The sequence below is a fragment of the Venturia canescens genome, chromosome 1 (genome assembly GCF_019457755.1).
Source record: "Venturia canescens isolate UGA chromosome 1, ASM1945775v1, whole genome shotgun sequence".
Taxonomy (NCBI): Eukaryota; Metazoa; Arthropoda; class Insecta; order Hymenoptera; family Ichneumonidae; genus Venturia; species Venturia canescens.
Genome location: NC_057421.1, coordinates 753,192 through 767,565, shown reverse-complemented (window position 1 = coordinate 767,565; position 14,374 = coordinate 753,192). Strand labels below are relative to the sequence as shown.

The following is a 14,374-nucleotide window of genomic DNA, read 5'->3' as shown; positions in this document are numbered from 1 at the left end:
TCGAACCATAGACCGATACATATAATAATATATATTTGAAATCTCGTTTTCGTTCGTATATATATTTATATTATATAGATGAATTATTGCGTCGTCTGCTTTGCTGATTGCTAAATCATTTTTATATTTTACGTAGAAAATATTAGATTTGTGGTTTTTAGAAATTTTGGTAAAATTAGGATGAATCCTATAAGAAAATATCTTCACAATGCAAAGAAGAATAGAAGAATCTTCGTTGAATTGACAGGTGGGTGAGGGAGGTGAGAAACTGTCAAGAAAAGTGACAATCTGAGGTAACCTTTAGAAATAATTCAAATCGAATAAGCACGCATATACAAAGAACGGGTTATGACAATGAAATGAAGATTGTGACGTATTAAAAAAAAACTACTCAAATCCAGGGTTTTCCTGTAGTCAGTCGAACTTGGCGTTTGTACCAAAATGTCAGCCGGCAAAGGAGGAAGAGCTGTATTTGCTAAAAAAATTTCTGGATGACGAAGGAAAACTCTGCGTCCTTACAGGGGCTGGAATATCCACAGAAAGTGGAATTCCGGACTACCGTTCAAAGGACGTAGGACTCTATGCCACCAGTGACAAACGACCTGTACTTTACAAGGACTTTGTACAGAAGGATTACGTGAGACGTAGGTACTGGGCAAGAAATTATGTCGGATGGCCGAGATTCTCATCTTTTGAGCCCAACTTTACTCACAGAGCCCTCAGACATTTGGAAATTGAAGGTCGTTTACAATGCATCGTGACACAAAATGTTGACAGACTTCATACCAAAGCAGGAAGTCGCAATGTCATAGAACTTCATGGTACGGCCTACACCGTTGTGTGTCTCGGTTGTAATAAAAAAATCAATAGGTTCGATTTTCAGAAAATCTTAAAACATCTTAATCCAACAATGATCGCTCGTACCCGAGAGATTAGACCGGATGGCGATGTCGAATTAACCCAGGTGCTTCACGCAATCCACCATGTTATATTTATTTTTTTCTTAATAAGTAATATGACAGTTAAAATTTTCAAATGAATCGATATGACGTTTTATACATTTTTTTTTTGCAGGAACAAGTAGACGATTTCGTAGTCCCATCTTGTGACAATTGTGAGGGTATATTGAAGCCAGATATAGTGTTTTTTGGTGATAATGTGCCACGAACGATCGTGGAAAATGTTCGTGAAAACGTCGACCAGTCTGACGCTCTTTTAGTCCTGGGGAGTTCAATTACGACATTTTCCGGTTATAGAATTATCTTACAAGCTGTTGAGGCAAAAAAACCCATTGCTGTTGTCAATATTGGTGAATCTCGAGCCGATAAACATGCAGTTCTTAAAGTTTCAAGCCGTTGCGGTGAAGTACTTTCAAAACTGTTTGAAAACTGTCATGAAATGAGGTAAAAATTCGACAGGATCAAATGACCTCAAATCTTATGAATTTTAAATTTATTTGACTGAATCGCATCGATTCATTCGACATTCTCGCTTGCCGTGTCAATTAAGATTTTAGACAATTAATATATGAATGTGTAAATAGAACGCGTATCTATATTTCATGGACAAAGATTATATTACTATATGCATATATATTTTGTTTATCGAACAGTAATGCACAAAAAATAGAGTTATTTTGGCGTTCTCCACTCTGACGTTAATAAAAATCGTATGGAAACCTGGCAAAATGTTGATTGAAATTCGAGCAATTCAAGATTCGCATATTTATGTGTGTATGCGCTTCGATCTAAAAATATTTATGTCCGCATAAATTATAAGTAAAATTCGGGGAGCTGTTAACAAATCTACAAATGCAACTGCAACTCAAGTAGAGTTTGAACTTGAGCGAATACAATTTCTCTATGTATTTGATTCGACTTTTATAAAATTATCGAAACAAATTGTATAATTGATCTCTTTCTTTTTTTTTCAAAGCACCTTACAGATGTGAAATGAGAAGAAAAATTCTTGTTATATAAGCCATTTATTATTCAATATTTAACGAATGAAACAGCAAAGAATTATATTATTCATTGTTCAACGATCAACATGCAATGGTCCGCTCGTACCTTAACCCGTAACATCTTAAACGAACGAAATATTTGTTGACTCGCTAGTACATCCTGAAATTTCATTGCTATATTACTGTGAATGTTGATGAGGGCAACGAATGATACTAAACAGGAGGAATTCATTCGTCAGTACTTCTTTATAATTTTTTCATCCTGTGTCAACGAAAAAAACATATTATAAAACTAATATAATGCTAATCTTGTAGTTGATGCGTCTCACAGTGTACGTGCGTGATCAAATTTGTGGAAAATTTTTTAAAGAAAAAAGAAAACTCCAAACGTATGTTCCAATAGGATCGTCATAATACATTAGGAATTTTTCGTATGTAGAATCGTGCCAAACGTTTAATTCACCAAGAATTTTTAACACTGCAACGATTGTTTTCAGAAGTAAAAACTCTGTCGATACATTTGTTTCTCATTCGCCTCGTGTTGAATTATTGTTTGCCCTAATATTCAGCTAACAATGATATTTTCTTGAAATCGCTGTGTTCAATAATCTTCAAACGTAATTCTTTGCTTCGATTACTTGCTGACGAAAACCTTTCTTTATTATTATAATCTATAATATCCAGCCGATACAATGATTATGAAACAGTATATCACATGTCTTATTTTCTAACTCTGTCAACAGAATCTACCACGATACTTTCGGCTTTCGACCTTTTACTCACAATCGGACATTGCTTTGATTGAATACTGCAAAAAGAAAATGTGTCGGGCTATCGGCTCTGTATTTTTTTTCTTTTTTATACCCGTGAAACGAACGTTCCCCCAACAAGTGCAGTTTGATAAAAAAAAAACAGTTAGAATTTTTCAACCCGTCAGCGAACGGGGGTTCGTGCTTTGTTACTTTTTTCCAACTTTTATGATGATGGCACGAACATGTGAAATTCTTGCTATCTCTACCAAATTTATTTCAATGATGGAATTATTTTCAATTTTCTCTTTTTTTAACAGAGCCGGCAGCCGAATCTATACTCGCGAGAAAATCTTCTATCCCCCGACCGCCGACTGATTAATCGTGCGCTCTGCTCTCATTATTCAAACGACAAAATTCGGTTACAAATAACGCCAATTTCTCTATGAAAAATAGAGATGTCGTTAGACAAAGAGGGAAAGACGAAAACCTGCACAAGAATCGACGCACGATTTCAATAACTTCGGCATACATCACTCAAGTGTTTTTGTCTCTAGAGTCCATTCTCTCAATGACACTCGATTCACGTTGAAGAATTAACATAAAGCACTTGGTCACTCTTGTCGCTACGCTTTAAGGAGGTATATGAGTTTCGTAATAATACATCATTTTTATCGAAAAAAGACATGAAGAAGGCCACAGGTTTTTTTGCATTAAAATTCGGTCGGTCGTTGAAAATGTTCAATTGTCCGTGAACCTTGATATGTTTTTCGATCACTATTTCAAAATCCAGGGATCACTATAGATCGAATTTCATTTCCGCATCGTCATCACTCGTTACTGACGCGTGAATTCAAATGCTGTGGTTATCGATAAAACTTGGTATACGCATTTTATGACGCGGAATCCCACATGCGGAAAAAATGAATTTTGAATTTCGTATGTACGAGGAGGATTTTCAATGTTGGATCTTCTGTTATCGAGAAACTATCATAAATACGACTTTTTTTCAAATGAATATTCGTTACTGAAATTTATAAGAAGAAAATGATTGTTACTGCGAAATCAATGCCAATCGCTTTCGAAACGGAGGCTCGAAGAAGCAATTTTGTTTTCTAGACGCATCGCTACCTCGTACAGGAGCTTCCACTGAACAAAATCAGCGATTCCCGGGCTCCGATTTCTGTTGCTTTCGAATTCATATGTTCATATTGAGCGGCATTAACGGCACGTACTTGTCACTCGGACGGAATTTGTACTGAGAGCAAAGACGATTCGATTCTGCCTCTCCGTAGCCGTTCCTGAAAAATTTCACCACTTTATTAAGACACGGAAAAATCATTTTTCATCTTGCTCTCAAAAATATTTGGGTTTAGTTAATGAATTATTATCCGAGGGTACCACCACCTAAAGATCATTTGAAAAATTTCATCGTACTGCGTGTATGTGTGTGTGTGTGTGTGAATGAATTTCAAGAAATGCTCGTGAAAGTGGAGTGAAAAAGCCATCATCACGATTCTTCCTCAACATTTTCAAGTGTTCGTCTCCGAGCTCTCACGCCATCCGCAACGACGCTAAAAAGTGTGTTCAACAGCGAGTTCCTTCTTCCAATCGTCCAACTACGTTCGCTGTCCGCCGGATAGTACCTCGGTGAACGTTTCCATTGTATTTCGTTGCTAAAATTAGCGCACGAGCTGCTGCAACGAAATATATTCCAGCACACCTTTCTACAGATCTGAGAATCTCTTGATCTCGTCGAATCTCAGCCAATTATTTAATTCACATCTCCGCGATATAATTTCAACGAAAAATGATAATTAATTAGCAGCGAATGGATGGAGGAAGAAGAATCTCGTTATACCTCTGCCATTGGGAGCACGGACGTCGCTCCTTGAAACAGGTGACCTGTACGACGTTGAAGAAAAGCGCCCCCAGGGTGTTGGCAACCTCGGTGTTCAAATTTTGAAGGCAACGTCGAAATTTGGCATCGCAATCACAGTGAGAACGAGTGAACGGAGAAGTATTGCAAATTCCATGAATACACGATCGCGGTAGTATGACGACGGGACAATGGTCGTGCTCCCGACAGCAGGCATCCTCGTTCGCGTGATGACCCAAATCGTCGTACGAAGCGGCGATATTTCCTGGGCCGCACCACTTTGTTCCTGGATAAATCAATCCTCCTCCCGGCGGTTGATTCTGAAACGCGGGCGACGTTTATATATCGAGCCAACTGCTCGTTTTTCCATACAAATTTTCAACAATACTAGAGACAAAATTATTCCCAATAACATTCGCCACGGGGCGAATGATCTTGGTGAAAAAGGAAAAAAACTCGTTGAAATACGAGTTCGGTAGGATGTCAATTTACGAATAGAAAAAAACTGAGAGCAAAAGGAATACTCACTTTTCCCTTGTTTCTCGACTCTTTGCAGGTCTCCTCGAGATCGTCGATGAGATTGCTCGACATCTGTCGAACTTTTTTCGGATCCGCGCCGAGGATCATCTGCTGAATTATTCCACGATCGTGATAAAGAGCACAGAACGGAGCACCCGCGTTGAGCTCGACCATCCTCGACATCGTCATGTCGGCGACGAGTACGCTCGATTCGACCTCCAGCCCCCAAAGGAGTATCGTCGAGAAAACCAACGTTAAACCAATCATCTGTAATCAGTCGCAGAGGGATTTAACGCTGTTCAAAAACTCGCTCAATCTTTCACCAGTCCCTCAAACGCGCCGCACACTCGATATTCAACCAACAATATTCTCTTTCCAGACCGATTTTTCAGGCTTTTTTTTCAATTTTTTTAAATCATCGAGTACAAAAACGTCGGATGCATACTTTTTAATGAAAACTCTTTCCGAGTGAAAACCGTTTGGAAAAAGCAAATTTTGTGATTTTTTTGGCTTGTTTGGAAGAGTAGAATGATACCTCGCGAAAAGATAACCGTGCTGCACTGCACGAGGGACGGTGCAGCAGTGTGCTAACGCCTGTTCGACTCTTTTTGAATAAAATGTGTCGATCTTTATCTCAGGGTTAATGCCGTAGCATGTATTCGAGCCGTTGGTGACCGGCGGTGCAACTGAAGCGGCGCGGCGGTGCGACGAAAGGATATAGAAAATATTGTAAACGAGGAAGAGTTTGCATTGGTCGTTTCGAAGGTCTGCAATCGGACGTGGGATCTTTCACGAGGCCGACGATTGTCATCTCAAAATTTGTGTAACCAACGAACTCGTTATTCATTCATATTCTTTGTTGAAACGTTTTTTTCGAAATGTCTAATACCGTCGCGCGAAGAGCAATTGTTTTTTTTTTTCAAATCGGTTAAATCGTTTGTGTTAATTTAGAAAATTCGTCAAGGTCGATCGGCGTATTCATTGTGTCGAGGATTTCACCTCGAGAACGCTCTAAAATATGAGCAAACGTTCAGTGAAGTACCGTCGCCTCGTACATATTGAATGAAATTCTTAAAAATACCAGCTCCGAAGCTGTTCTTTTTACCATTCATTAAATTTTATAAATACAACTGTTTCTGATGATTTGATGTTTCTTTTTATCAATTCCGATGGTGACACGACGTAACATTACATGACAAAATATCACGGACAAAAAATCACTGCGATAAAATATCGCACAACAGAATATTACAAAGACTATTCCTCGAAGCCAGGCATGAATTTTTCAAATCGATTGATGTTCGATGTTGTGTATACGCGTGAGTGGCGTGTATAAGACAATGGATGGTGTGAGTGGGGATGATCCCTGATACACAAGGGCTATCGTATGCAAATAATTGTAGTGGGAATTCAGTATTAAATCTGTACTCGATTGACAAATTAAAATTTCTGAATTAAGAAAACCAACGAGGTTTAAAAAAATACGATGGTGTGAAATTATATTTTTTTGAGCACATTCAAGCGTTCATAATGTGTGCTGATTTTTAGTGTTTCTCTGCATTCCTTGTGCGCGCGCGCGCGCGCGTGTTGTTGATGATTATCATTTGTAACGATGATATTTAGTCGTATGATATTTTGTCAACGTCATGGAACCCATTCCGATTGGTCTGAAATCGTTCGTTCGCCCATGTCTCCTTTTAAATTTCTTCAATAGAGATTCAGACAAATCAACCCAACTTCCGGAGAGGACAAATCGAAATCGGACCTCAAATTTGACTCAAACCTTTGTGTTACCAATGCGATACCAAATGTAAAGAAACGCTATTCAAGTCTTTCTGACTCCAAGAGACTACAGCGATACCGAAACACTCGGTTTTAATCGCCTAAATCATATCTCGAGATTGAGTGGACAGATTTACTTGCAACAAAGACTAATTGAAAGAGAAAAATCGAAAAAAAAATCGTCACCAATTTTCAGATTTTTAACTGCAACCGTTTATCCGTGAGAACGGTTTGTTACATTCTCGTTATTTCTTTTAATACTTGGCGTCGAGCCGCTACCACGTCTCTTTGATAAGACTTTCTTGAAAGCGATGCGGATAATCGCAATGAAAAAGTGAAATGAAAAGTGACACTTTTCAACATTGATTTTGGAAAGAGGAATTTGAAGGAGCAAATCGCGTGGGGAAAAGCGTGAAAATAAATGTCAACTTATTTTGACGTGTCTCCGTGTGTCAAGTGGAAAAAAAAATAATCGTAAAAAAATTTCCGAAAGGATGAGTGTTGGGTCGTCAAACAACGAAAACATTGAGGTGTGACCTTCGCAATTGATTCGTGTCGTAACATAACGCCTGCATGCTTCAACTGTGAAATACCCATCTGATTCTTTTTCCTTGGGTCACAAATTGAGAAAGAGCTCGGAATAAATTATTTCCTTTAGAAATTTTGTTGCAAGGACGACAAAAATGTAGTCTTCGAATTTTTTACAGCGAATAGACGACCCTCCGTCAGAAAGCATTAAATCAACGCGAACGCTCGTCGCTTTTTTCTCATCTAAATCCTTTTATTATTTCTGTTTCCTATTTCGCAGACTCGAGATATTCGCGAAAGTCTCTGACTAAAAAAAGGACGACGTTGAAGTTTGCAACGTCGAAGTCCAACGAAATGAAGGAAAAAAACATTTGTAATTCACCAATTTTTTATTTCACGAAGTATTGCGGGGCAGCTTGAAAAACTACAAATTACAAATTCGCCAGGGAACGAAATTGGAGAATTACTGAAACTATTGGAGGGTTTTTTTTACATAATTTCGTTGGACTCCAACGTAGTAAACATCAGCGTCAAAAAAAAAATATTTATCTAGAGTCGCGGCAGGGACTCACATTTAAGGTGCCTGTCCATGTGAGAGTAAAGTCGCTCTCGAGAGTAGTACTCGCCAGTGAACACGCTGCCGCGCGAGAATAACTGCAGGCGTGTTAGTCTCAGTCAGTCGTGAGAGTACTCTCGAGAGCAACTTTCAGAATTTGCTCTCACGTGCATGGCCAGGCACCTTAACATTCTTTGACACCAAGTATGCAAATACAATTTTTTCAAATTTTTTTACCACTTGGTTATCGAATAATTGAGCGTTAAATCCAAGTTCTCATGCACGAGATGTGCAACTGTTTATATGTAAACTCTATGCTTAAACACGTGAACTTTAGTGTTCAATTACTCGAGAGCTATGTGGTAGAAAAATCTAAAAAAAATTTACATTATCTTATATATTTGTAAATAATACATTTTCCAAATTTTATTAAATTCTTATCACTTTGAAATTCTTAATATTTTTAACATGGTTTAGCATGGCAACATTGTATCGTCGCGATCCACCCTCCTTAATAATTTAATAATTATACAGTGGCTTTGAGAATACTGCAAGTTGAAGTATTTTTTATTTTTTTTCTCTTTCGATCGCGACCTCTTCGAACTCTGTAGCTTAACGCATTGAAAATATTTGAATTGCTTATTTTTTAATTTCATGAAAAAATGTTTATGACAAATTTTTAAGTACATAGATCAAGTGGAAAGGCAACAAAGCTAATAATTGAATTGCTCGTGGTCAAGATCGCTACTTTATAATTAACGTCGGGGATAATAATAATCGATAACTCGCATGCAAGAGTCCGGTACGCGTAATTAGAAAGGAAGATGTCGAAAAAAATCAAGCGAACGTGCGGAAGACACGAAAAGTGGCTTTTTTCATTGCGTACATGAAAATGAAAATTTCGTAAGGGCTTATTGAGGTTGTAAAGAAAAATGAGTAACTTGCACTGTCATTGTGAATTCACTCGAACGTACAACGCCTGCTTTTTTTTCGAAACGACATAGACACTCGTTCACTTACATACGCTCAAGCAGGCGGTCAATCCTTTCCTCTTGTTTTCTTCTTTGTATTCGTTTTAGGGAGCAGACACACAATATTGATGAACCCTTAGTGTGCACACCTTCACAGCGAGACATTTCGTCGTGCACATGGGGTCACTTTGACCCCAGGTCATTTTTGACATCGAATATCTCGGTAACTATGCGCTTTTCGGAATAAAAGGTTTAGTCACTTTTTGCAGTGAATTGATCCAAATTTGAAGCTGCAAAGTCGGATTTCCAAGAAAATCTTTTTTCATCTATCAAAAACGTCCTCAAAGTTAATAGTGCGCGTAAAAAACACTTTTTCGGTTAAATCTCTCGTAAAAAATTAAATTTTTACAAAGTGCATTTATTTTGGAGTATGAAGCTGGCTATGCTCCCTACTTTTAGAGAGGGGACAATGATTTCTTGATATTGGGGGTTTTACTTACGAGATGCTCATCTGTAAATGCTATTCACGCGTGAGAAAAAAATTTTGGGGTCAACCTGACCCCAGATGCACACTAAGGGTTAATAATCATGAGAAATTTTTCCACGTTCATCGAAACTTTATTCATTCCGTCGTTTTAACCCTCCGTTGACGCACATATTTTTCCCGCACCTCCCTAGACACACATGGGTCTACAGTGTCCTACCGCATTTTCCCATACCTAGACTCGTTTAAAAAATCTGAAAAAATTCAGGAATGTAGTTTGATATCTATAGAAAGAGAACATGCGTTAAGAAATGGATAAAAATTAATCTCTATTATTTTTATTCAATGAAAAATGATACAAAGAATGAGCAGTTCATTAATTCACTTAAGAAAGCATATCTTTTCATTAAACGAATTTAAAAAATTAATAGTGTGCTATATTTTTGTTGATATATAGTAGATTAAAAAAAAAAAGTATAGCATTATGAAATCCAAAAAAAAGTTTAATTATTTGGCTCATTGAAAAACGGCAATTTTTACTCGAAAAATTGCCGTTTTTTCGGGATATTTTGATTTTAAACTTAAGTATAGTCAAAATTCAACACTTTTTTATGTTTCGGTTCAATACTATAATTTATTCATAAAAATTGAATTGATACTGCTTACGATTACTTCGATAATATTGAAAATTCATTAGATTGAAAAGTAAAACTCAAAAAAGTTGTAAAGCGGCACATTGCGAATTTTTTTTATTGAATGGACAACTGTGATCTTCCTGAGGCTTTACATATACTGTTGCAGTAAATATATAAGAAAAAAATGAAAGAATTAAAAAATACTTTTTTTAAACCACTATACTTCCCCAGACACACATGGGTCTACAGTATTCACACCAATGTAAACAGCATGGTGGCTCGTCACGAACTGTGCGCGAGGGTTGTTGATTGGTGCCTGAGTTCCACTCTCCAATACAATGTTTAGGCAGGGATAAAAACCCGAAATATGATCTAGCCGTCGAGACCTACCGATTTACAGTGTCAACGGAGGGTTAAAAAGCATTGGGCAAGCTAAATGCTTTTAAACAAAAAAAAACACTATTTTTACGACGAAAAGGGGCGATCGAACGATAAAAAAACGGTTTGAATTCGATGGCCAAATGGATGTTGCGAATGAAAATAAATAAGCACAGAGGAAATAGTCACCTTGAAACTGGACCTGATCTCCATCGCGTGTATATACGCAGCGCAATAATTAGGCTACAAAAATGTATTGCGAGTGACGTATCTCATCGCGTCCACGTGTATCGCTCGGAATATAAAGTCGCGTATATAGAAAGACAGATCATGATTTGCCCCGTTGAGCTTTTGGTCCGCAGGACCCCCCCATCCTCGTAATTAATATATACATACATGTTCCATCGCAATGAAAACCGTTGATCGGGGAACACCCAATCAGTCTAATGGGGCTCGTTAAAAAAATCTGCGACGAAGTTCGGACCGGCAAATGCGTGCGTTATATCTCGGGCACGGGCGAAACTGTCATGGGCATAAACACACATTGTCGCTTACATCGCTGAACGAGTCAAGCAGACGGATTTATAAAAAATGTTCGATGCCATTACTCTAAAAATATAACGTTTTTCAAAATTCCAGGTATCGTGCTCGTATCTTGCATATTTGAATTATCAAAAATTATGCAAAACTATTTAAAAGGAGCTCTCGAAACTCCAATGGCTTTTTCATGATCCCTTTTTACTTTAGCCTCTTTCTTAGAAATGGTATTGATAGTTGAGAACCGTTCCAAATTCATCGTCGAAACAGCGAATCCTTGCATTATTCTGCTTTTAATTTTGTAATCGCACTGAAACTTTCGAAACGTCTCGTAATTACCGAATATTTAAAAAATAGACCTTGCCGAACCGAGGCAGATGTATATAATTGTCTCAACGTTCAGAAGAAAATTTGTTTCGTTCGAAAATTTTCCAATTCGTTGTGCATAGCGGCGTAACTTTTCTTCGATAAAACGAACTTCGTCTCAATCAATTTTTCAAGCTAAAAAAATGTTGAAATTCTACCTAAATATAGCCTCCAAATGTCCGTATATTGTCTCGTAGTCTCGTGTACTTTGATAATACTTTAAAAAATAATATTTTGGTGAAATACTTTTATAAATCGAGAGTCGAGTTTTTTACTTGATATAGTACGTACAGAAATAAGTCAGAATTGAGCTTTGCAACGTGCCATCAGTATCAATAACGAAGAAACATTATATAATAAAGAAAATGATTACGACGTGTATCCTAATTCTAGAATTGACACGAAGATTATTCGATCGCAGAATTGCGATTGTGTACGTTGTACGCGTGTATACATACGACGAAGGTCACCGAGGGATCGAGTCAAGAAGATCGAATCTTCACGAGTCCAATAACAGAGAAGTGCGTGCAACGACAATATTATTTCAAAGAATCTACGAGCGAAAGAAAAGTAAAATCGTTGACAAATCCGAGCTCGGTTTATAACAGTTTATAACAGTGAAATTCATTAAATGATAAAAGTATTGACTTGTAACTAATAATTTTAAAGTCGGTTGATCTGCTGCTATGCGTGTGTAAAAACTGTTGTTGAAAATCCAACGAACTCACCCCGGCGAATTATATCCGAGTGATGCTATCGAAAAATATATGGTGTCCCACGAGTGTATAAAATATTGGCACTGTTCTTATATTCGCGACGGAAAGGATAAAAAATGAAGAGCACGAACGGAGGCGAGAAGTTCCGATGACGATACTGCGGCTAAAATAACAAAACAGGCGATTCAAGGGTGTTGAGAGTTTCATTTAACCCGCACACACGAAAAGTCGCTGGCAATGCCGGGTTATACGTATGCGTTCGTGTGTATTTATGTGAGGAGCTTCGGTGAGAGCGAGCGAGGGTTGGCGATTGCGCAGTTCGCTTCGACCGAAGGAGACATAGCAGGAGGCTGGCTCTCCAGTTTCGCTGCTCGCCAACGCCAAAATCGCAAAATAAAAGCAGATAAGGAAAAAGGTTGACGCAGTGCGCACAAAATTCTCGTTGCGACAAATTTTCGAGAATGCTTCCTCTCCGAACCTCAACTCTTAATTCGTGCCGGAAATTAACAGAATATATGTAACGTATGAGTTTGTATATCAAGGAAATATATGACTCCCAAGAAAATCTTTTGGAAATTCGGAAAGTTGTTTCTTCCACTTATTTCCATATTTATTGGTGATTTGATCCGTGCAAGAACGTGCCTTTTTTCGGTGAGAACCTGCCCACTTGGTTATCAAGGCTTTTATTCTTGAATTGTTTTTATTTTCCCTCGGAACTGCGTGTATACGATGAGAAATGAAAAATACTGTTGACATTGCAGTGGAGTGGACGTTCGACGGGAAGGGATCGATTTGTGGGGCCATAAATATAACGAATTATATGTGGATCATTGTTTCTGGGTCAGTGTTGCGTCTGGAGCTTCGGACTCTGTGGAAGTGTGCGCTCGGATAATGGAGATCAATGCAGATATAGAACATAACGTTTGCGGGATCGAAGGGAGAGAACGTACAATTCTCGTCAAAAGGGGATTCCCCCTTTTCACGTCCTTGTTACACTTTGCACAAAAGACAATTACAAAGTCTGACTCGCGATTTTGCGTGTTTCCACGCGGGAAACCTCATCGAAATACTTTAGCTCGGAAATTCTCCCCCCGATCTTGATAACACCTTCTTAGCAATTTCCACAGAATACTCAATAATACACGTGCTGCGTCGACTCGCTTTCAATAATACTTTCGAACGTTTTTTAAACAATATTCGGAATAATAAGAATCAATTTCACACTCAAATTTAATCTCTATCGACGATACACACTCAATGACCATACTCATGGAAGAAGATGCATAACGGAAGAACACCGATAAATGTTTCCACTCTTAATTGCTCTCCGAAGCATTTTAAATCGTTGTAAAAAAAAAGATTCAATACAAAGTTTGATTATACAGTTCTCGAATGGATGCGGCTCTCTAATCCGAGGGGAAAGGAATTCCGAGTATATTCTCGTCAAATAATTCACCAATCGTAATTGCAAGTTCGGCTGTATAAATAAAATGCTGTTTTTACCTTTGTTTATATCGCTTCGGATTTGCAGGAAGAATCGAAAAATAAGCCAATAAGTTCAATCCGAGCCAAAAAATATATCGTGTGTGTCCAGTTCTTATCGCGCGAGAAGAAATTGGTTCGCTCTGATGTTTTTTTGTCTATTCTTGGACCATCGAATCTTGTTGTTACTCGGCCACGGTCACTGTCGAACTGATCGTTTGAATGGAACGTCAGGACGCTATAATATCTTGATCCGGCCGTCACACGCGAGCTATGATGAAAAAAAATAGCCGGTGACAGTACAGATAGCGTACTGCTCCGAAGGGGCTGATAAATTTTCATCGTGTGATTTCGGCTATTCTTCTTCTAATCAAACCTTTGTTGTTGTACGAACTTCGATATTTGGAAGATGAGCTAATTATTCATTATTTCACAAGATAACGTGAGGCGAAATTAAAAAAAAACGTTGGTTGAGCTGGTGGAAAACTGGTTTGACGTTTCAAGAAATTCGATGGCTTCATCGTTCGTACGTATGTGAAGACAACAAACAAACCAGGAATCTCCACTCTTGAGTGAAAATAATTCAATTGACTCGGAACGTAAAATTTCTCATTCGACAAACTGCTCGTGGATCTACGCGTCGCGTTAAGTTCAAGGGAACATTTACTCGAATCGATAACCCCGTAGACGGACCTTGTAACAGTTTTATCCAAAGAGAGTGTTCGTTTGGCTTGTTTTTTCCGGCTAATAATCGTATTAAAAAATCTATCGCTCGATAATCGTATGTTAATAGAGAAATTTGCATATACGATGCTCGATCTTGACGCCG

The 14,374-nt window shown here is 38.0% G+C and overlaps 2 protein-coding genes and 1 long non-coding RNA gene across 11 annotated transcripts; 2 read left to right on the top strand and 1 right to left on the bottom strand.

Annotated features, from left to right (window-relative positions):
• The first annotated feature begins 84 nt into the window (after positions 1 to 84).
• Positions 85 to 2,493, top strand: Sirt4 (Sirtuin 4). Of its 2 annotated transcripts, none has more exons than XM_043433469.1 (3): positions 85 to 247; positions 522 to 964; positions 1,075 to 2,493. In XM_043433469.1, the coding sequence occupies exons 1-3, from the start codon at positions 181 to 183 to the stop codon at positions 1,405 to 1,407; spliced, it is 843 nt and encodes a 280-aa protein (XP_043289404.1). In that variant the 5' UTR covers positions 85 to 180; the 3' UTR covers positions 1,408 to 2,493. The 2 variants fall into 2 exon arrangements, with proteins under 2 accessions (XP_043289404.1, XP_043289403.1); XM_043433468.1 differs by having other exon boundaries at positions 402 to 964.
• On the bottom strand, positions 1,966 to 14,371 carry LOC122419163 (acidic phospholipase A2 PA4-like). 8 transcript variants are annotated; one of them, XR_006262829.1, is made up of 6 exons: positions 13,567 to 14,269; positions 12,076 to 12,226; positions 5,120 to 5,377; positions 4,574 to 4,911; positions 4,150 to 4,409; positions 1,966 to 4,013 (listed from the first exon to the last, which is right to left on the bottom strand). XR_006262829.1 is itself a non-coding variant. In XM_043433477.1 (4 exons), exons 2-4 carry the CDS (start codon positions 5,375 to 5,377, stop codon positions 3,911 to 3,913), a joined length of 699 nt encoding a protein of 232 aa, XP_043289412.1. In that variant the 5' UTR covers positions 13,567 to 14,364; the 3' UTR covers positions 1,966 to 3,910. The 8 variants fall into 8 exon arrangements, 1 of the variants encoding a protein (XP_043289412.1); XR_006262834.1 differs by lacking the exons at positions 4,150 to 4,409; positions 12,076 to 12,226 and having other exon boundaries at positions 1,966 to 3,739; positions 3,844 to 4,013; positions 13,567 to 14,371; XR_006262828.1 differs by lacking the exon at positions 12,076 to 12,226.
• Positions 12,221 to 13,573, top strand: LOC122419166 (uncharacterized). Its single transcript, XR_006262835.1, has 2 exons — positions 12,221 to 12,714; positions 12,825 to 13,573. It is a non-coding gene; the product is annotated as an uncharacterized lncRNA (long non-coding RNA).
• Positions 14,372 to 14,374: the final 3 nt, after the last annotated feature.